The following is a 22314-nucleotide window of genomic DNA, read 5'->3' as shown; positions in this document are numbered from 1 at the left end:
AATGTAAGGTAATTATCTGAGTATCCCAGTCTTCCTGCAGGACCTGAGAGCTGAGTTTCTGCTCTTGGTTTGTCATAGAGCTCATGTGTAGGAAATTCATGCAGCAAAACTCTGAGACCCTGTGAAGCAGATGCTGAGAATTACTTGAAGTTAAACTGATGTCAGGCACTAATATTTATTGTTCTCATAAATTTTCATAAAAAACATTGCCTAAATAGTCTGGGTAGGGTCCCTATCTGATAGGGAACAAGACATGTTAACTATGAATGTTTCTCTTGCCAGCAAGGTTTTTGATTTGCAGTAGCGAATTTCAGCCCATTACGAGTCAACTGTTGATATGGAGTCATCCCATGTCCAGGAGTCTTATATACTTCACTCTTTGTGGGCAAAGTTGTTAGCCAATGTCAGTTGTCCCCTTTTGAGTTTCTTATAACTGTAGTTGTTCATCCTGCTGGGATAATAAGAGAAGCAGTGTGGTCTAAAGTTGAAACTATATTTCTGTTACCAAAGCTCAGGTTTTTTTTGCTGACAAGTCATACATACTGTGGCCTTGGTCACGTGTAGGCATTCTACTTCTGATCTACACAACACATTCCCCATTTCTTTATCCTTCACACTATACTATAAGCTCTTATTTGGGTGCTTTCACATGTATTCCTATTTATATTTCAGTCAGACCAATCTTAAATATTTTTCTAATGATTTCTACATGTCTTAGATGGGAGGATATTAAAGGGTCTTTGTCACTTATCCTTCTTGAGAATTTGGTGGTGGGAGCTGGCTACCACATGCCAACTTGCTTCTACCATACTGGAGAAGAGCTGTGTCTCTTCTCTGCTGTGGCACTTGCCCCTTTTTAGTGCTTTACTTGTAAATTCTCTTGGATACTAGTGCAATAAGTGTGATCCCTGATGAGATGCACCATAACTCACCTTCATTTGTACCATTAGGGCAGTAAAGATCACCTGCTGCTTCTTATTCCTTCCTGATAATATTGCCTGGAGACAGCATTTCTACAGTTTGTGCTCCATCCTCATTTGTTCATAGAGAGATTTTCAGTTTCTAGGGAATTTTACTGTGACTGGTGGTTGAGATTAAACTGGCTACTTAGTGCCTCTGATTAGATCTTTGAGCACCAGAAGGAGCACCAGTGTGCAAGGCAGTGGACTTTTAAGCCCACATCATGGTCATTGGCACTTGAGTTCGGTGACTTTGAGAACTCAAGCTTGTTGTGGGAGTTTTCCAGATCTTGTGGATCACCTTTTTATCCAACAGATGTTTTCAGCTCTTTCAGTAGGGCAGTAATTGCTTTTTCTTTACCTTTTATTTTTTTTATTGTTATTTTTCTCATTTCAAAGGGCAAAAGCACAGGCCCTGGTGCATTCTCTCTCTCTCATCATGGTGGATGCGTCACTGGGAACAATACAGTGCTTAGAGGAAATAGTGAGTATTTGCCTTGCCTGGGTTTGGATTGTGTATCTCTTTTATTAAAATGGTAGTCGTTGCAGATTATATCTTTACTTTGAAGTTCATTCTCCTTTGCCTCTCTCTAATTTTTTAATTGAATTCCTTTTGCAGATCTCAGAGTTTGTGCAGAAAGACGAAATAAAGCCTGCTGTGACCCAGCTGCTTTGGGAGCGATTCACAGAAAAATCTCCGTGCTCGTCGCTCGAACGCCGCGCTGCTGTGATGCTGCTGGGGATGATGGCACGGTGAGCCTGGGGCCAGGTCGAAGCTTATGAGTGGAAGGATGTACAGGGAGTCAATTTTTATTGAAGAACTGTGGGTGCTGCATCAGCTGACTCTCTGGCTGTAGCTTCAAAAATAGAAACCTATCATTGGGTAATGAAGCCTGGAACTAAACGTAGTTGGGCTAGATCCCACCAGCGTGGCCTCTGAAGGATTATGATGAGATTATTTTCCTTGTGTGAATGCCCATCCTTCCCAGAGCTTAGATGTCACAACTCTGCAGCTTTGTCTGTGTTTGGATAAGAACAGTGAGAAGCTGCTGAGTAGAGATGTCTGGAGCCTTTAGCATGAAGAAAAATGAATGTTTCGCTTTCTGGGGGCAAAAAAAATAAATATCTGCACTAAAAGGTTTTCACTTCCTCAGTTCATCAGCCCAGTAACCCTTTGGCATTCAGCTTACCTGCTCTTCTTGCTGTTCTTACTTCAATCCTTCCTATGTTAGGAACAGGCCTGCATAATGGTGATCCTAAAGTTCTTTCACAGGCAGAAAGGGGAATGGGTGGGTGTGGATTAGGGATTGGCTTTTTTTGGATAATGTTGGTTTGGTTTGATTTGTTTCCCACAGTAGGGGAAGGAATGGTATATGTCACAAGTCCTGAGCTCCTGGACTCTTTCTTACTTTCCAACGTTTTTGTTTTTCTTAACCCCTGTAAGTTTTTGTCCTTTCTGATAGGAAAGAAGAGTCAAGAATCTTCTTTCTTTACAAAGAGGCTGTGCCCACTGTTGATCACTTTGGAGAAACTCATCTCCTAGTGGAGAGTGGATTACACTGGCTTCTGTGGAATATTGCTTGCTGCTCCTCTAGCTGTATCTCAAGTCATTTGGATGGGTTTTATTTTTTCCCTTCTTATTCAAACCACTCCCTTCCACAAGGCACAAGGAGTATTTCTCTTGGTTATCCATGCTTCTGTAAACTTTCAGCAGCACCTCATGTGATGTCCCCATCCCTTCCATTCCACAGAGGGAAGCCAGAGATCATAGGTAGCAACCTGGACATTCTGGTGACAGTGGGGCTGTCTGAGAAGGCATGTGAAGATTATAGGCTGCCTCAAGAAGTATGCTATGTTATTTCCAAGCTTGCCAGTAACCCTAAGGTAAGGCTCTGAGTTTGTTCTTGAGGTCATCCAGAAACAAAGAAAGGGGGAAAATTGTTTGTGTGGAGGAAGAGAGAGGTAATTAATTTTTTACAGATTTTGAGATTAAGTAGGTTGAGTCCATTTAGCAGCACTGTCTGGAAAGCTTAGCACACATCAGTGAACATGTAATAAAAGAATTTTCATTAGGCAACAGGCTGAATTCAATTAGTAAAGAGTTCAGTGCACAAGAAAATATGTTTTCCTTTCAATTCTCTTCTTCAGACTCCCAATTCTAAACTGATTTGTGTTTTCTCAACCATGAAGCCCTTTACTCTACTGATGTTTTCTGGTGGTGTGATTCTTTTGCCTTCCCTATTAATTGATATTCAGGAGTTGTCAGCTGTACAGCAGAATATAAAACATGAAAGGTTTTCAAACCTGTCCATGTTGTACTTAGAACAACATGATAATGGCTTCTTTCCCTGGGAAACAATTTACACTTTTTTTTTTTTTTTAATGCATTTGGAAAAAAAATCTGGTTTTTTGACTCAGTCATTTGGGGCATTTTGGTTCAGGAGTTCTATCACAAAGGCAGTCCTCCTTCACAGAGCAGTATCATTTTGTGACAGCCCCTTCCACAGGGGATGTTGCTACATGAACTTCATGAGTTAATGTGTATCACAACATTCTTAAATGTTCTAAAGATGGCTATAATTCAATTTTTAGTTAACTTAAGTCTGCATTTATGCTTGTATATGAAAAGGGATAAACTGAAAATATTTGACTGTCTGACTGTCAGTAGCTCTTCTCCCCCCACCCCTCCTCCCAACCAGAAGTTCAGTACAGAGAACAAGATTGTGGTGAATCAGGAATTCTTGTTCCTAGCTACTGAAAGCTGTTAAATCCTCAAGTAAATTCTGTTTTGTTCAAGTAAATATCCATCAGGCAGACACAGGTGTGGTGGGACACCTCAGGTATTGTCATACTTGGTTTAGTAGTTCTCTAGGTTATCTTATTCCTAACCTAAAAGATTATGTGACTGATACAGAATGTGTGCAATAACCTAAGCGGGAGGTGGTCTTGGATCCAGACCTATCCTGTGTTATTTCCACTGATGGTATTTTGCTTTTAAACAAACCCATCTGGTTCTGGAGAACCAGAAGGCAAGTTGACTTACTGTTGATGACTCTTAGATGCTCCAGAGGTTTCCCTTTTCATTTATTGCAGAGAGTGAGTAAATAGTATCAGATTTTAAATTAGTCCTTTTGACATTTCAGAAGAATTATTTTGGTTTAAGGTGAGGTGGCGGAACTGCCTGGGTTGGCCTGGGTTCATCATTTGGCCAAGCTTTAAATCCACCCAGTGTAGTCACTGTGCTGTCACAAGTGACAGCAATGTCCCTGCTGCATGTTTAGCTGCAGAGCAGTGCTGCATGTCCCTGGCATAGATTTGATTAACACTGTGCACACAGGAAGGTGAAGTACTGGGAAGGGCGTGGGGGGATCTTATGTGCTGCTCCCATGGAAGTAACTCACCTGCTGTTTCTGCAGCCAGCACTGGAGAAGAGCAGTGCCCCTTTTCGACTGCCACAGAACCACATGCTCTTTGGTTCCCTGAGTGAGACTGTGAGTAAAGGTGAGCCCAGGCCAGCAGGAGGTTTGGAGGAGGTGGGGTTGGGCTGCAAGACCACCTGTGTTATCATTGGTACGTGTGGGTACATTGCTCCCTCTTTTCATCAGGCTTTGCCCAGCCAAGCACTCACTGGATCCCCTTCATGGAGGCAGCTGTAACACTCATCTACCAGCTGGCAGAAGGGGCAGAGGAGATCTGTGCTGACATCCTGCATGTGTGCAGTCAGCAAGCTCTGGAGAAGCTGCAGGATGCTGATGAGCAGAAAGCTGGTGAGGAAAAAAGCTGATGAAGGAAATCTGTACCTATGGTTTCCAGAGCTGCTTTGGGTGGCCTTGAGTACTGCAGGAGGACAGAGCTGAGGGGCTGGTGGAAGTGTTGACACAGGAGGGCATGAGTGCTGTGAAGGAGTCTGTGGAGTGTGAAGATGGGTTATACAGTGAGACTTGGCACTAACTAGTGGGGAAGAGGTCTAGATCAACATGAACTGTGGTCATTTCTCTCCTTTAGATGCAGGGGATGCTCCGTGCGGAGTCTCTGATGGTGCTGGCAGTCTCCCCACATTCCTGCTGCTGCACCTGGTATCCCTTGTGGGACAGGTGGCACTGCAGCAGGTAGCATATTTGGAAGTGTCCGTGAGTACAGAGCTACGCAGACGCCGCGTCCTCAAAGAGGAGAAGACCAAGAAGCAATCTGACACAAGCATAAAGAAGCAGAGAGCCCAGGTTAGAACCAAGGGGTTTTTTTCCTATAGGCAGCTCTTCTAGTGTCCCAGCTACAGCAAACTTCTTGAGGATGCAATCCTGAGGTTGCATGAGGTGCAGGGCGATGTGTGCTTCAGGAATAAAAACAGACACATACTGGTCAGGATTGACAGGGAGCACTGAGGTCCTTGAAAGACCCTATTCACTAAAACTCCCACACTGGTCTTGAGTTTTGAAGAGGCAGAGGGGAGGGAGTGAAAGATGATGTCCTGGCCATGTTTATCCTCTTGCTTTAGCCAAACATTCCCCTTTCACTCATCACCTTCTTTCTTATCAGTGCAATCTTTTGCAACTGATGCAGTAGTGGTGAAGAACATCCATTTGTGCCCTGAGTTCTGAAAAAAGGCTTCCTAGAATCCCAGTCCAGAAGATTTGAGAGTCCTATCCTCTGTTAGGTAGTAATGATCAAAGTTTAACAGTAGTCTTTCTAATGTGATTTGGATGCTACAAATGCCCTGTTTGGTTAGGTCTGCCTAGGAATGTTTTTCAGAGTGTAATGAGGCTGACTTTCCTGGGTAAGAATAATGTTGTGTCCCTCTAGGTATCCAGTCTCTATTAGATGCTTATGCTGCTAAGTCTACAGAGAACTTTTAGTTCATTCCTTTATCCACCTGCTTATCAGTATTGCTACCATTTTCCACACAGGAGGAGGTTATTATCAGATTTTAAAAAAAGTAGCAGTGGATACAGATTTGGTCCCCTTTGCAATGCCCAATGCCCTTTCTTCCCTTGTGTTGCATTTTATTTGCTGTAAGGTTTCCCATCGTCTTGCTTACAAAACCAGCAATTCAAAGGCTGCTTTGAGCTTCTTGCTATTAGTATTTGAATGCCCCTTAAACTGTGTAGGTCTCACATACTGATGCTGGATGTCTCCTAGGTCTGTTTTATCTTGGTAGTGTCAGTAGTTTAAGCTTCCTTTACGTTCTGGGCACCTCATTACAAGACAGACATGGAGATCCTGGACCAGGTCCAGTGGAAAGCAATGAAGATGATTAAGGGACTGGAGTATCTCTCTCAGAAGGAAAGTCTGAGGGAGCCGGGCCTCTTGTAAGCCCCAAGACTGAAAGGGGACCTCATCAATGTCTGTAAATATTTGAAAAGGGGGTGCCAGGATGATGGAGCCAGACTGTTCTTGGTGGTGCCAAGCACTAGGACATGAGGCAATGGGCAGAAACTGCTGCACAGGAAGTTCCACCTGAATATGAGGATGAACTTCTTTACTGTGGGGGTGGCCAAGCACTAGAACAGGTTGCCCAGACAGGTTGTGGAGTTTCCCTCACTTGAGATACTCAAGAACCATCTGGACACAATCCTGTGGAATGTGTTCTCTAGGAAGACCCTGCTGGAGCAGGAAGGCTGGATGACTCACTGCAGTCCCTTCAAACCTAACTGTGGTCCTGGGATTGGTGTTCTGTAGCATGTGGACTGGCAAATCCCAGACTACCCTTCACAGCTTCATTCAGTTCTTTGGGGAAAGTGGGTTATTACACTCTGTTCTGCACTTTAGTTGTGCAGCTGGTAAGATGCAATATACCTCACACCTGAGAGAAGAGAACCATGTGAAGAAAGAGGTTACTGTTGCCTGACATCTTTCTTACACTATCCTCTCTGCACAGAGCACAGGGAACGAGACCACTATGGAGGAGGAGCTGGGCCTTGTGGGAGCCACAGCTGATGACACCGAGGCCGAGCTCATCCGCAGTATTTGTGAGACAGAACTTCTAGACGGTAAGTGTGGCTGCCACCGAGGAATCCTGGCTGTCTGCCTGTGTGAAAGAGCAGGTACAGTGGGTAACAGGTCCTGAAGGAAGAAGGCTGTTTCCTTTGGAAGGAAACACTGTCATTTTCCATGGTGTCAGCTTCCATGTAGGCCGTCTGTTTCTTGGTTCTGCCTTTCTGGAGGTGGCTGTTCAGTGGTGAAAGTGAGTCTACTGGTAACTGTAGTTTGCAGTAGCTCTGGGATAATTTTTATTAGAGCAGGATGCACAAACAGTGCTCTCATGCTCACTGTCTTTATCCCACTCTCCAGGGAAGCACCTGTTCTCCGCCTTTGTCCCACTGGTGCTGAAGATCTGCAACAACCCTGGACTCTACAGTGACTCGGCACTGTCAGCTGCCACAGCCCTCACTCTTGGCAAACTCTGCATGATCAGGTACTGCTGAGCCCTGCCAGAGTTCTTTTCCCTGTCTTCCCAGTACTAAAGCACAAGCAAATGCTGCAATTCCTTTCCCAAGGAAAGAACAAACACAAAAGAGTGTTCATAGATTGCGCTTTTTTTTTAACTGTTTTTTTTCTCTGCTCTCTGAGAGATGGAATTTTGTTATCTATCCCTTCTTTCCTGTACCCTGTCTTGTTAGCTCTGAGTTCTGTGACTCCCACTTGCGTCTGCTGTTCACGATGATGGAGAAGTCCACCCTGCCTGATGTGAGGTCCAACCTCATTATTGCAGCAGGAGATCTAGCCATCCGCTTCCCCAACCAGGTGGAGCCTTGGACATCGCATCTCTATGCCAGGTAATGCCACGCTCATTGCTGGGAGAGGACATGTGACAAAAACCCTATAGAAGGGTGACACTGGGTTTCCAGAAGGTGAGAATGACCCAAGAAAGCAAATTTGAAGATGCTGGTGCAGGGAGACAGAGCTTTGGGTTGTCACAAGTACCAATAACTCAGAGACGCTCCCTTGCTGCTTTCTGCAGTAACTGTTTGCTCCTGTCAGGTTGCGGGACCCCTGCCCAAGTGTGAGGAAGACAGCTGGGCTGGTGATGACTCACCTCATCCTCAAAGACATGGTAAAGGTGAAGGGCCAAGTGAGTGAAATGGCAACTCTGCTCATAGACCCAGAGGAAGAAATCAAGGGAGTGGCTCAGAACTTCTTCAGTGAACTCGCCAACAAGGCAAGTGGATGCTCAGGGACCTTATTTCACAAGAGCAGGGAAGGGCTGTTGGAGGCTGGATCAATTACATGAGTCCTGGAGAAGGTGTGTTAATGGTGTAGAGCCATTGGTCTGTCTCTTTGTGGACTAAATAAGGGTGGTTAAAAGAAATTTTGCAATACAAGTTTTGCTTCATCCCTGCCTGATGTTGCTGAATTTGACCTCATCCATTCACACTGGAAGGCAGGCTCCAAACCACTGCATGTTCCCTTTGTTTTCTTGGGTATGCCCGGCACAGGGATAGGAAGGGTTTTCTGTAGCTCACCTTTAGGCCTTACAGCAGAATTCCCTGACCTTATGGCTCAGGCAATGCACCTTCTCTGGAACCTTTCTGAGTTGTTCTTGGCTGTGGGACACTGAGGTACTTAAACTGTAGCAGTTTCTGCCCAAGCAGGTAAGAACAGGAGCAGTGTTACCCTCAGTATACTGTTCATTCCATGTGCAGCCTCACATGGGCACTTCAGTGTTTGAGATTTACTGCCTGAGAGGCTGCAGTGACACCAGGGCTTTTCTGTCTCGCTTTGCTTTGCTAAAGCAGAGCTGCCCACCTGACTGCACTGACTTCCTATCTCTGCAGTGTTTATCACAAAGCTGTGGAAAAACAGTAGGAAAGAGAATGTGGATTGAAACTTTTCAGGCAAGGTGGGAAGCAGTTCCATGAACTGAAGGGCAGTTTCCTTTATCAGGAAGCTTTTTTTTGTTGGGTTGTGACAAGGTTGGAAGGCAAAGAAACTGTATCCAAGACTGCCAAAGAGCAGAGCAGGGGAGCAGTGTTCGACTTGTTGGTTGGCTGAGTTTTTTCCCCCCAGCCAAACGGTCCTGGATAGGTTTATATGGCTGTGAACATCTTGTTTGAAACACATGATACTTTCAGTCAGCAGATTTGGGGTGGAGAGAAAGGAGGTCGTTTTAAGTGGGCAGTTTATTTGGCTTGGCTCAAATCATCTTTTATAATTCTGTATCTCATGTAAAAACTTATGTTCTGCACAGGGTAATGCTGTCTATAACCTGCTTCCAGACATCATCAGTCATCTCTCAGATCCTAACAGTGGCATAGAGGAGGAATCCTTCCACACTATTATGAGGTATTCTGAGGTTAAATAAATCTCTTATTGCCAGGACTATGTTTATGCAAAGGGAATGCCATGTCAAAGGAAGAAAAACTACACTGACATGTACAAAATGCTTTTTCAGTTCTCTTTGATTAGACTTTTTCAGTCTGTACTGTAAATGGAGTCACACTGAGGGGAATTGATTTTAAAACCACATGGTTGGCAGTGAGGAGAGACTCTACAAAGAGTTACCACTAACTCAAAATTACTTTCCCTCTAGAAAAGGAAAATAGTTGGTTTTACGCATGGGAACATGGATATGCAACATTATGAAAACACAACAGGTTTTAAAGACTGCTGCCTTTGTAATTTTGGTGGCTACTGGAGTTTTGTAAGCAGTTTTAGTGAAGCTGTAATTGCAGTAACAGGTTTGGGTCTGGGATGGCTTTCTGGTGGTTTGTTTTGTGGGACCTTTTTGTTGTTATTTGGTTTCAGGTTTTTTTCAAGCAAGCTTGACTGGAGTGTAGAGATATTAGAGTATTTCAATCTGAGGTTATTGGTTGCTCATAGACAGTACTAATAATGTTTTAATCACATGAGGGTTTTTTCTGAGTTGTTTGAATCTGTATGGATTATAGAGGGGGGTGTTAGACAAAAGTATTGCTGTTGCTGAAGAACGATAAAATCTCCTGTGAATTTTCAATTAGTCTTTCTATCTATGAGAATCCAGTGCATGTAGAAAGAGGGACAGGATTTTGCACAGGTAGGAATTACAAGACACAGGAAAGGTCTATTAGTGAGGGTAATTGAGACTAAAATTAATTTATGGTGGCAAAAGTAGATGGATTTTTGCTTCAGCTTTAATTAAGGAGGGTAATGTGAAATACTGGGAATTAGTGCTTGTGGCTCCTGACAGCACATGTAGAAGTGGAGGTTAATGTCTGAAGTGAAGCAAACCATCACAGGAAGACAAGAGGCAGCATGTAGAAAAATTCCAAATAATTTTGGAATTTTCAGTACTGTTTTTAATTAATATCAAACTAGAGGTGTTGCCAGAGACATGGAGCATAGTAAGTGTAGTAATTGCATTAAAGTGTGATTGGTGGGGTTAAGACAGGTATAAGATGGACTTTTGACTTCCAATAACATACCTGGAGAGAACTGGAGGTGTCTGGCAAATAAGAGGTGGTATTGATATAACAATGTAGACAGGTATCAAATTGGTGTAAAGAAAATTAATTTTAAAGACCTGATCATCAGTTAACACACCACATATCCTCTAAAAAGGGAAAGAAGGGAATTAGTAGTTGAAACTGAACTATTTTCCCACACAGCATTATATTAAATGCTTACATTGTGGAGAGGATCAGGTTTAACTTGGAAATCATGGTGGACAAAAGCACAGGCTAAGAATGAAGCAGTGCCTTATGCTCCAGGGATACTTACCAAACTGGAGAATGGGGAGGTGTAAAAAAGGGTAGTGCGGGGACCATCACTGTTAAAGGACTAACTTTGGAGAGTGAGAGAGCTACAGTAAGATGAGATGAAAACTAGCAGAATAAAGTATAAGATTGAATGCTTAGAAGTTGTTTAACATCTTCTGGCTAAAGTTAAAGGTGCATGCCACTTTCTGCTTTAGTGGCCCAGTTTTTTCTGGTAGAGGGAAGCATTGGCAGTGCTGGTGAGACCTTGCCTGAACTGCTGCTACTGTTGTGGTCACTCAAAGATGAATTGATGCTGGAGCAAATGCAAAGGGAGGACTCTTGAGAATGCTGTGTCTGTTATGTATTTTAGAAAAGCAACTCGGTGTGGTGGTTGTAGACATAACAAAAACAGAACAAGGAAGTGTTTTAGAACAATTATATCAAGGCCAGTGGCAACCTGACTGAGCTTAAGTTGACAGAAATGTTGGTACAAGAAAAAGAGAGAGCAGCAGGACCTTCTTAATAAATAAAGTTATTCAGTGATTTCTAAGAGGACATAGTGCAAAATGCACAAGTGCCTAACTGTGCTAAAGTCCAGGTGTCCCTGTTCCTCAAGAAGCTAAGGAAAAATGGATCAGGTTAGCATTTAAGTTCTGTTAAGCTTTGTTCCTGTTTTAGTGCAAAGTAGTGCTCACTTTTGCATTGATCCAAAATTCAACACCACACTTCCAGCAAATCAGTAGTGAAAAAGTCACAAGCATGGTTCTGAGGGGAGAAAATACCACATGCCACAGTGCTCCCCTCAAGGTTTGCTTGGTGCACACAACTAGTCTGTCAGCGCAACTTGTGAAGTGAAGAGATTGTCTGGAGGAGCTGCATGCTCTTAAAACTGGATGGAAGGAGCAGATAATAAGTCAGCACTGCTGCCTTTTCACCCCCCTGAAATAGGGATTCCTCTGTGGGCTCTAATATTTTGCGCTTTTTTTTTTTTTTTTTTTCCCTTGCAGACATCTCTTCTCATATATTACAAAAGACAAACAAACAGAGAGCTTGGTGGAGAAACTTTGTCAGAGATTCCGGACTGCCAGGTGGGTTGCAATCCTGATTTTCCTGCCAAGTGCTTCTGCTTCTTGGGATTTTTCAGAAGAAATGAGCTTGTATATGGTGGTTGTAAAAGGTTCCCATTATATTCTTCATGTGCCAAAGTGACAAATGCAATATCACTTGGTTTAAGTCCCCCTTTTTTTTTAACTACCTTCTGCTAAAAATATATGAATACTTGTAAATTAAGGTTTCTGGTTTTACTGTGCAGCAATTGACCCCCCCTTCCTTCTTTTTTTTAAGGAAAAAGTTTTGTGATAGTCTAGATCTGCATTATAGCTGAGCAAGGAGACATGCCACAAGTGGATTTTACACCTTTGTGATCCTCCTCCATGGGCTATTCCCTTGCAGCTCAGCTAGGAAATTAGTGTGTTCAGCTGAGAAGCTGGGATCCCTCCAGCAGTCCTGTCTGGGGTGATCTCAACTATCCTGCTGATATAGGCCTGCCTTTGTTCTGTGTGCATGGGCTGCTCAGTACCAAGTTGATGCCTGGAACTCTGTTTTGGTTTTTTATTATTATTATTTTACCTAAGTGCTTGTACCACTATACACTTTGGCTTTTGCTCTGCTCCATCTCCAAGATGTGCATGCCTTGCTTGTGCATTGCTGATTACAGAGTATAGAGTGCAGGATCCATGCTGTGAATCTGGGCTATCATTTTGCTTTCTGGGTTTTGGGGTTTTTTAGCTGCTTTTCCCCCATTCCCCAAACTATAATTTCACTGACCCAGGCGTACACTTTTTGTTTCCTTCCAAGAAGAATACTAACAGAAATTTATCTTCTTCCCTGTCATGTACTTCCAGTGAGATATCTTCATTTTAACTTCCACTGCCTTTGGTGTACCCTGGTTTCCTCCATTCCTGTGGTTTTCCTTCACCACTGTCGTGGCTTTGCCCTTGAGGTTTAAGCTGTCTGCTTATCTTGGCCATTTGTGCACAGTGCCTGGGCATGTGACCTGCTCAGCTGCCTCAGGGAGTTGCATATTTCCCAAAATATTTGGATTTTGTCTAACGAGCAGGAGTGGAGAGTGGTCCCTCTCTCCAAAATTGCGTCCCAGGAGCACTGATGAGCTCTTCACACCACATTTGTAAATAACCATCTGTGTGTAAGTTGTGTCTCACCTTTAGTAGAATGTCCTGATATTTCTGTTGCACAAAGGTGATCGGCTTGGTGCACACTAGTGGTACTGCTAGAGCAAGATTCTCACTCCAGGCTAAAACAGGAGCTTGCCAGAAGAGATTTTGCAGCCACCATCAACCTCCTCAGCATCTCTGGAGTTCTAAACACAGCAACTTGCCAGGTGTCATTCAGACTGTAAAAGTGGAAACACCTGGATGCTGCAGCTTTGTTCTCCATCTGTCTGGGTTTGAGCAGAGCATCCTGAGACAGCATGTGCTGGACAGACTTGAGGCCCTCACTCTGCATATATTAAAAACAGGGGCTTTGGCCTTGCTTTTCCCCTCCCATTCCATCACAGTGATCTACATTAGTCATGTTAGTTTGTGCTTTTGTTTTTCTTTCCCTTTGGTTTTATTCCAGTAACTTTTGCTGGAATTTGAATGTAGTTCTTCTCTGATACAGCATTTGTTATTTGTTGACTTTATAACTTAATGAATATGACCTTCTTTATGTAACTAACCAGGAAGGGGAGAGAGAACATCAAATACAGCTTCTGCTTGAGATCATCTCAAACATGCAAAAATGAGCAGCTGGGGGGTTGTTATGTGGTTGAAATAAGGCCCTTCAAGAGGAGTCCTGACCTCACTGAGTCTTGTCCTCCTGGTCAGCAATAACTTCTGACACTTTTCAAACAAGTGACTGTATTCTTTAGCAGTGTTTCCCTGACAGGCACTAAGTGTTGTGGAATAGAGTGGTTGTTGTGTGTGGTATGGCACAGCACCCTGCCGCTGACCTGTAACAAAACAACCCAAATCTCACAGGTCTGCAGGGCACATGCAGGAAATGCAGGTAGTTCTGGGTGACATGTGCTCATCCTCACACACCCCTTTTTGTAGAAGCTAATGGTGATCTTTTTCTTTCCCAGGACTGAGCGTCAATATCGGGATCTGTCCCACTGCCTTGCTCTGCTTCCAGTCTCGGAACGGGGCCTTCACAAGCTGCAGGATAACTATGACTGCTTTGCAGACAAGCTCCAAGATCCAGCTGTCTACAATTGCTTCCAAACTGTGCTGGCTCGATTCCGCAGAGCAGGCATCAAACCTGAGACTAAAGTAAGGGTGTGGGACAAGGGTCCAGGCCAGAAAAACAATTGCTTTTTACATACAATGACTGGGAACCCATGCAGTTTTTCATTTACAGCAGACTATTCCTCACCCCTAACAATTTATCAGTTTATTTATTTAACTTGATGGCAATTCTGCTATGGATGTAATACTTCTCTCCCCTCATCTCTCTTAATTTTTCCCCCCTCCACTGCTGTTTTACATCTCCATCAGGCTCTAGCTGAAGAGCTGGAGCAGAAGCTGTCTGCCTCCCATAACCGAGGACTGGACTCAACAGAGACATGCCAGGATGGTAGTCAGACTCCAATGCCAGTGCCAGCCAAGCGGAAACCAATAGGAAGTACGTTCCTTTTTGTGAGATTCCTACCTTCCTGCAGTCCAGCAGAAGCACCTAAGGACTCTTCCTTGTCCTTACAGACAGAAGTTTGTTGCCTTTCTCTATTTCTTTTCCCTTTTTCTTGACAGGTTCACGCCGCCAGCCGCTGAGCCCAGCCAACACGGATGACGATTTTGTCACACCCCCATCCCGCACCCTCCGAAAGCGTGCCCAAAAGCGCCATCCACGCAAAAAGAACATCATTACCTTCTCCAGTGATGAGGAGAACAATTCTGAGGATGGTAAGGCACTGCATACCTGTTCTCAAACAGGGGAAGGACTACAGATTTGGCCCAACAGGGATGTCCCTTTGGTCATGGGCTTCAGACCACTGTGGAGGTTGCCTGTAGATTTCTCTGCTCAAGGCAGTGAAGTGCTCATTACTGACACATTTTACTCTCTTTAGAGCTATTGGCGCAATTGAGAGAGGAAGAAACCCCCACCAAAACAACTCCCATCACCAGATCTTCAGCCCGACGGCTGCGCTGAGGGAACCATCTGCCACTGCCTTTAACTAAAAATAAAACTCCCTTTATGCAACAGTCGCCTTCTCTTGTCTGAACTGGCCCACAATACAGCAGTGCTTCAAATGAGGACAAAATGGACATTAACACCAGGCTAAAGTAATTCCAACCCTTTCTTCTGATATCTCCACAAAGAAAAGAAGTGATGATGAACATAGTTGCCACTTGGACTGATTTTGCCCTGGCTTTGCAGATGAGAATAAGCTGCTCTTATTAAAATTAAAAAAAAAAAGAAAAATCTTTGGAAGAAAGTCTTTCTTAAGAAGACCGCGAACTACCCACAGAGTACAAAACACTCATTCCTTTCTCATTTTATATGTGCTTTATACTACACTATTCAGCTTTTAACACGGGACCAATGCAGTTGTACTGGGTTTAGGCCCTTTTATATTTCATCCTTTTTGCCGCTCTTGTCCTGTAAAGCCAAGCAGGGTTTTGAGGGGAAGGTACCTGGATCTTTTTCTTGTGCATATCTTATCAAAGAAGTGTTCGAGGAGTGGGGTGTTAGGAGAAGAGAGAGAGAGAGGCTAACTTAGACTAGAGCACTTCAATAATCAATAGGAAGGAAAGTCCATAGGAAAAAAAATCTTTTAAAAGCTAAAAAAACAAAACAAGAAGTAACTTGTAATAATGCTAATTTGATAAGTTACTAAGTATACTGATAGCCTTGATTGTCTTACTGCTGTCTGGAATGTATTTGCTGCAAATCCAATTATGTTTCAAGTAAAATTGGCACTTAGATTTTTTTTTCCTTTCACAAATGCCACATCAGTTTTCAAGTCAGTCCTGGCACTCCTTAAACTGCCCTGTGAACATGAAGTGCCCCAAATAAGATTTTGTGTTAATCACATAAATAACCTTTAACCTTCTGTCTAGAGGCAAGTTGGCATTTGTCCCAAAGCTCTTACTACAGAATTATTTCCTCTTACCTTGTCAGCTGCCTAGAAAGCAGACTAGTCACTAGCTGGGCAGGAATGGGAAGGGTGGTCCTCTTCTCCAGTCCTTCTGCAGATCTGTAGTCTCTGTCTCTGAGACAACTTTCCCACAGTTATGGTCACCCTGGGTACACCCGGCAAGTAGAACATGCTGCTCAGTTCCCTTCTGCTCTGGCTGCAGAAGTAGCTGCTGTAGCTTATTTTGATCCCTATTAAAAAAACCAAATCATTAGGAAGTGCATAGCTTTGTGCTAACCTGAGCATATGGTTTTTCATGCTGATACCTGAATGGACATAATCATGTTAAATGCTTCCAGAAACAAGTAGAGGGGGAAATGACGGGGTGACAGGTGTATTTATAAACACCCCCTTGAGTCCCATGCGTCAGTGAAAATACCTGCCCACTTACCACCAGCCTAATAGCCAAATACCAATACAGATATGCTCCAACTCCAGAGCATGCCAGTAGCCACAGGACAATCATGTGAAAGACAAAGATCAGAAAGCTACAGCAATATTCCTCCTTCCTGATAAAATATTCAGTGAAGGCTCCAGGAGGCAAAGGTAGCAGCTACAGCATTGACAGTAAATACAGCACAGAGTCATGCACACCATACGTGATTCCCTCACCACCCACAGGGTATGACACTCATACAGGAATAAATAAAGGACAGCATATATGGATGTCTGCCCAAGCTCAAGGTTTTACAAGCAGTAAGTCTTGTGTAGATGTGAGATAATATGTTGCCAAGCTGCAGTAGAGGGGAGATATGAATGAGTAGATAGAGGAAGTGAGGTGGCCATAAAACTCTTAAGCATTGGCTCACCTTCAGGCCATACTTTTCCACTACAAATGGTTGAACTTTTTCCTTCAGGAGATCCACACAGTCATCTTCCTGGAAGGAGGGTTTGGCAATCAGTGACTGGACTGACATGCTGGCTCCTTCACTGTTCTGCAGTCTGTCCTTTGCTCAGTCCCAGGCACTATGCTGCCTGGGAAAGTGGGAGTGAAAAGTCAGTGAGTGAGAGCTCTGGTTGGTCCTCTTCTGCAGGTTGTTCAGGTGGAGCATCCTCTGCTTCTCACTGTCCTCTCCTGATACAGGAAGAATTAGGAGTCCTGTGTTATGGACAAAGGAAGTCCTGAAGAAAGATGAGGTAAAACCTGAGAGGGGTTTGGGCAGCTATACAGTGGCTACTGCCTTAAGTAGATAATTGCTGCCCTACTGTTCTTCACAAACATATATTTTGGTGGCTGCCACAATGACCATAAATCACTGCTGAAGGAGTAATCCCACTCCCTTGTATTCTGAGGCAGTGGGACTCCTCAGTGCCAGGATCAATAGTGTTTCCATTCTCTAGGGACTTCTGATCATGGTTGCTCTGAAATCCTACAAAAGGTGGAATAGTGTGAATATTGTACACTTCTAGAGCTTGCAGCAACTATCATCCCTTTCTATCACCCTGGGCCAAGGGGTGTTCCCTCAGTACTTTGCCCAGTTCCCAGATCTCCCAGTCTCCACTTACCCTGCTCCTTTCCTATATAAGCAACTGTTTGTAGAAGGCTGACTGTGATTCAGCAGCAGACCACTTTTCTGGTCTTGCAAGCTCTGGAGTCAGTGCCCCAGCATCCAAGGGGGAAGGGTTTTTATATGGGAAACTTGTTAGCATCAGAGAGGAAAGAAGGACAATAACCTATTTGAGTCTGAGAAAACTGGGGCAATCGAGGACTTGTCTGCCAAAGCCTTTTCACTTCACAGTCACTGCCAGGACATGTCAGAGTTACTATTCAGTTTTACTGCAGTCCCAGCAAGGATCTGGGACGTGGAGCAGCTGCAATATCACAGCACCTGAGTTACCGAGCACCTGCATTTTATCCAGGCATTGCTGGATTTTCAAGAACTTACAAGAATCTACAAGAAAATTTGCAATTTTTCTGCAGTCTCTGAAGTTTCTTGCTTAATATGGGAGAGTGATGGCTCTTTCCCTCTTGCCAGCCGCAGCTCTTGCTGAACCCAAGGAGGGAACTTGTCATTTGAGATCTCAAAGCCTGTCCGCCCCTTCAGGGCTCAGTCTTTGTGCAAGTGGGCTGGAATTTTGGAGCAGTTGCAAACACATTTCTGGCATTCTTCTTGCACTATGGGGGCCACCCCATTCAAGTGATGCTAGATCAAACTGCTGCTACATTTCATATCAAAACCAAAGCGTGTTGCTTTTGCACTTACCTTTCACTCAGGAAAGGACTGACTGACTCATGTCACCGGTGCTGTTCCAGCAGAGCTGCTCCTGCCGGCAGCAGGAGTGCTCGAGCACACTGACTCAGCTCTTTCTGGATGGCCACATGTGACTGGGAAGTACAGAACAGCATCCTCTGGGACACCTTGCACGCAGCATGAGCATGTGCTTACCTCCTGTCCTTCTTCTCTTTTCCATCCCTCTGAAACTTTCACACCACACAGCCCCTTACACTACTGCATCCAGCACAAGGAGGGGCTGGCTGACATGGGATATGTGCACACATCCCATACCTCGTTTGTTTCAGGCACCCCATCTGAATGCCCACGTGGGGTGCGTGTCCCGTGACTGTCCAGCAGTCCCCTGTGCTTTGTAGATTCAAAGGTTGGTATGAAAGTAATCCTGTTTCCCACAAAATGTCTCCAGGTGGCCTTGGGAGGCCCTCCATGTGCTGGCCCAGGCGTCAGGGTGACAGGAATGCCAGACAGGATCACTAGAGCATCACATTGCTCTGGACACAGCACGAGCTGTGGGCTGCAGCCATCAGCTGGAGCTAGCAAAACTGGATGTCCACAGCTGTGCAAAGCACTGCTTCCGGCATCAGCACTCCAGACTGAAGGCCCATACTTGCTTCTTGTGGACTGGATGCAAAAGGTTTGTAAAAATTTCTGTCTCCTTGGGCAGAGAAGAAATGGACCCACAAACCTGCATCTGCAAGTGCAATGTCTGGAAGGAAGAAAGGGAGGGAGGGAAGGAGGGAGAGACAGAGCAAATATCTGAACTGTGACTTTTGTTCTCTCTGGAGAAGAGTTTTTTCTAATTTTCTTCTTTCTTTGAAAAAAATAAACAAAAGCAGGCAGCAGAACATGTTCTGTCAAGTTCTGACCCAACTGTTTTGTGCAACAGTACTGAACAAAGGGAAGTTTGGGGTGCTGTTAAACTTTCCCAGCACACCCACTGCTAATCCTGTACTGGGGTACAGTCCTCCCTTTCCTCTCCCCTGACAAACTTTGCTGATTAGTTTCTGTCTTCACACCCAGGCTGACTTCTGCACCCTGATCTCCAAACAGTGACCTCATTGCCTTGTTCAGCTGGTGAGAAACTACAGTAAAATGGAAGAGGTAAACAAAGTGGGGGGAACTAATGGCCGGAAGATTTAGGAGGTAGGAATCTGCTCCTTGCTATCCTGCTCCCATTGTGTGCCTGAGCTTGAGAAAGTGCAAGCTGAGTCTTGACAAGCTCTTTTCTGTAACGGTTCCTCTGGAAACTCAGCTCAGTCCTCCAGATGGTGACTTGGGACAGACAGACCGCAAATTATACGCCAAATAGTACTAGACCCACGCTCCTGTCACTGCTACAAATTCTGTACAGTACTGGAATTCACCCACCTTCTGCAGCAGGAGCTCTTCATTCCCAGCCCAACTGTCTCACCAAGATCTAAATATTAAAAACAAAAGCCTGTGTTTTCAGTCAAGCTGAATTTGTGTCCGTTTGGTGCAGCCAGCAGTGTGCCTACCTCTAGCTGAGCTGCAGTTCATGCTCACACCGATTAGAGAAATAGCATTAACAGCACTCTGCCTATGAGGAGTATGTTCAATACTCCTACACAATGCAGCCTTCAATATCCTCCTTTTGGGAAATGTTTCAAAGTGTCACCCCATCCCTGACCCTGACAGACACCTCCAGGTTCTGGCCAGCAGCAGCTCAACTCACATTTGTCTTCCCCGACACTCAGTAAACACCTTTGTGTCCCTTTTCTTTAGAGGAAGGGGTCTTGCTGAGCTCACCCTGAAATATATCTCCCTGGACAAAAGGGCTGAAAGGTTAAGGAGCTCCAGGGGGTGGTTCAGCAGGGAGTTGGGGCAGTTGCCTGCCAGAACCAAAGCTATAAAGGCAGAGAGGGGCTAGGGACCACATCCAACACGGATGCTGAGAGTCCTGTCTTGCCGCCCACCAGCCCTGGGCTAAAGATGCTGGGGCTTCGGTCGTGGCCTTGCTCATTTTTCCTCTTCTTGGTTCTGCTCTCTGCCAGCGTTCAGACTGTGTCCTTACCAGGACAGAGGCTACAGGTAGGAGGGAGTGGGAGAGACCTGAGGTGGATTTCAGGAGGGGAGGAGGAGGGGAGGTTGCGCTTGAACCTCAAATGAGAGGTGGTCCCAAATTCCAACTACAAAGAGGCTGCTGTCTACTCTTGTTGCACTCTCCCCTTCAGCAGGCTCAGCTTTAGGGTGACTTTAGCTTTATAAGCCAGCCCCTAAGGAGCACCAGCATTTCAAGATAGGAAACAGACAAAAGCTTTCAGTGCTCTGCAAAAGCTTTTACCAGTGAAGAGCCTGGTCCTTTCTAAGCCCACTCTGTGTCAGCAGCCACCAGATAATTACAGTCATGTCTCTCATGTTCAGTGCCTAGTTCAGATGTTTCAGAGGAAAGATGCATCCTGTTAGGCCAGGAGTTTTGCTCCTAAGCTCAGTTCTATTCCCCTTAAAGACCCTCTTTAAGGCCAAGAGCCGTGTCAGGATGCCAGCTAAGGGCTTCTTCACTTGAGTAAATCTTTTATCCTCAGCAATTACAGCAATAGTATTTTTGGCTTTCAAATCTAGCCAGCTCGCTCTTACCCAAACCCTAACCTGAGCCCCAGGTTGCCTTTACATCACCCTGGGAAAGCCACAGGGAAATAGTCAGGACATGAACTAAAATCACAAGACTGATCCTGCTATGACTCACCACTTTCACTCCTCACTGAGGATGCCTGTGTCTGCTTCAGTTAACTTGCTACCACACAGAGCTGCACAAAGGCATCCTCAGCCTTAGCTCAGCATCCATGTGAGAGACAGATGTGGAACGGCTCCCGCAGGCAGCTTCTCTGGGCAGCAATGCCATGCCTCCACTGCACCCAACACATCCCCTAACCCTTGTCTCCTAGCAGTGCTGGGGGTTTACAGTCAGCACAGCTAACCTAGAGGATTTCCAGCTGATGGGGAGTCCCCCTTCCTCACACCTGCTCTGCTCCTGCCTCTCCCCCATTTTATCAGCAGGTCTTTGAGGCAGGACCATCCTTCCCAGCAGCCATCTGGAAAAATGAAATGGTACATAGCAGCCTGAGCACACAGAGATGCTCAGCATCCACAAAAGGAGCAAGGACTGAAGACAGTTACCTTCCAAATCTGGGGCAAGGCAGGATGTGTGTATGGTTGTACAAGAGCAGGGCAGTCTGCCCGCAGGCAGAGCTCACAGCAGCTGTCTGCCTGCTGTTTTGGACAGCAAAGTCATTTCAGACAGTGGGAGCTGCTGGTCAAGCCCTTCCCTGTGTCTGGATGCAATGTCACAGACACAGTGCTGTGAGCAGGCATCACTTTAATGTCCTGCCTGAGCCCTCAGGACGTATGGGAACTGAGGTACCAGGGGGTACAAGACTTATCACCAGAAGCACAGGCATCACCCCACTCTCCTCCGTTTATCCCAGATGCTCCTTTCACGACTGCTGCCCCTGGAGTCCGAGTCCACACTGACAGAAGAGGACACGAAGGAGGGATCCAGCTTTGGTCCTCAGCTGCTCTCCTCCACTCTCCCCTTCCTCCCATCTGGGGCTAGAGCTGCCCGTCCATCCCTCTGGCGCAAGAACCTCGCCAGTCGCAAGTGGGCACTGCCTGGAGATTGGGCCTGGAAGGCCATGCCCAGGGGTTGCTTCGGGCTGAAACTGGACCGAATCGGGACCTTCAGTGGTTTGGGGTGTTAGCTTCGGAGGGCCTCCGAGGTGAGGGAGCCAAGCGTGTGGGCTCGAGCAAGCGGGCAGGGAATAAGTTCAGGGCAGAGTTGAGCGCACAGACAGCGAAGGGATGGGGCAGCGGGGCAGGCTGTGGGGCCACCACCTGCCAGCCGCCGGGGAAAAAGGCCGGGACCGGGGCCGCCCCGTGCTGCCGGCGCGGCGCTGGGGCCGGCCGGGGCGAGAGCAGGCGGGCGGGACACCGCTGGGCGGCTCACCAGGCCCGCTTCTCCGCAGCCGGAGGGCAGCCAGCCTCGGGAACCAGCACCGGCTCGGGAACCAGCACGACGCACCGCTGCGCGAAGCCCAGAAGCTCCCGGCCCGGAAAAGGGAGGCTGCGGCAGCGAGGAAGCGGCGCGGCAGTACGAGCAGGAGCTGCCCGGCTCCGCAGCTGCCCGCCGCGGCCGCCGAACCCCCGCTCCCCGTGCCTGAGGACTCGCTCATTAAAAAAGCTGTACTAATTTGCCGCGTCCGCGCTCGGCGGTGGCTGCCCCCGGCCGGGGGCCGGGC

At 45.8% G+C, this 22314-nt stretch overlaps 2 protein-coding genes and 1 long non-coding RNA gene across 6 annotated transcripts in view; 2 read left to right on the top strand and 1 right to left on the bottom strand.

The window, feature by feature from the left end:
* Window positions 1–14894, top strand: part of NCAPD2 (non-SMC condensin I complex subunit D2) — a 24535-nt gene extending 9641 nt beyond the window's left edge. For 2 of the 3 annotated variants that reach the window (XM_015625978.3, XM_015625970.3), the window contains exons 16-31: window positions 1359–1443; window positions 1579–1712; window positions 2711–2843; window positions 4376–4460; window positions 4565–4726; window positions 4965–5179; window positions 6835–6946; window positions 7248–7371; window positions 7577–7732; window positions 7938–8115; window positions 9145–9239; window positions 11638–11718; window positions 13776–13962; window positions 14188–14314; window positions 14440–14592; window positions 14757–14894. In XM_015625978.3, the coding sequence (XP_015481464.1) occupies window positions 1359–1443; window positions 1579–1712; window positions 2711–2843; window positions 4376–4460; window positions 4565–4726; window positions 4965–5179; window positions 6835–6946; window positions 7248–7371; window positions 7577–7732; window positions 7938–8115; window positions 9145–9239; window positions 11638–11718; window positions 13776–13962; window positions 14188–14314; window positions 14440–14592; window positions 14757–14839 (2110 nt within the window). In that variant the 3' untranslated portion in view covers window positions 14840–14894. The remainder of the gene's footprint in view (window positions 1–1358; window positions 1444–1578; window positions 1713–2710; window positions 2844–4375; window positions 4461–4564; window positions 4727–4964; window positions 5180–6834; window positions 6947–7247; window positions 7372–7576; window positions 7733–7937; window positions 8116–9144; window positions 9240–11637; window positions 11719–13775; window positions 13963–14187; window positions 14315–14439; window positions 14593–14756) is intronic. The other variant, XM_019006555.2, reaches the window with a different exon arrangement.
* Window positions 145–18618, bottom strand: LOC107203739. Of its 2 annotated transcripts, XR_001521330.3 has the most exons (3): window positions 16637–18618; window positions 15804–16018; window positions 145–451 (listed from the first exon to the last, which is right to left on the bottom strand). It is a non-coding gene; the product is annotated as an uncharacterized LOC107203739 (long non-coding RNA). The 2 variants fall into 2 exon arrangements; XR_001521329.3 differs by lacking the exon at window positions 145–451 and having other exon boundaries at window positions 15139–16018.
* Window positions 18617–22259, top strand: LOC107203731 (C-type natriuretic peptide 2-like). Its single transcript, XM_015626104.2, has 2 exons — window positions 18617–20110; window positions 21505–22259. Exons 1-2 carry the CDS (start codon window positions 20012–20014, stop codon window positions 21775–21777), a joined length of 372 nt encoding a protein of 123 aa, XP_015481590.1. The 5' UTR covers window positions 18617–20011; the 3' UTR covers window positions 21778–22259.
* The last annotated feature ends 55 nt before the right edge of the window (window positions 22260–22314 follow it).

Source organism: Parus major, chromosome 1, assembly GCF_001522545.3.
Source record: "Parus major isolate Abel chromosome 1, Parus_major1.1, whole genome shotgun sequence".
Classification (NCBI taxonomy): Eukaryota; Metazoa; Chordata; class Aves; order Passeriformes; family Paridae; genus Parus; species Parus major.
This window is presented reverse-complemented; position numbering and strand designations above follow the sequence as displayed.

What these genes read in the sequence shown, in the direction of transcription:
- LOC107203731 (XM_015626104.2), top strand. Translation starts at nt 20,012, where the DNA reads ATGCTGGGGCTTCGGTCGTGGCCTTGCTCATTTTTCCTCTTCTTGGTT. An exon ending in TACCAGGACAGAGGCTACAG is followed by an intron (nt 20,111 to 21,504) that starts GTAGGAGGGAGT and finishes CGTTTATCCCAG; the next exon opens with ATGCTCCTTTCACGACTGCT.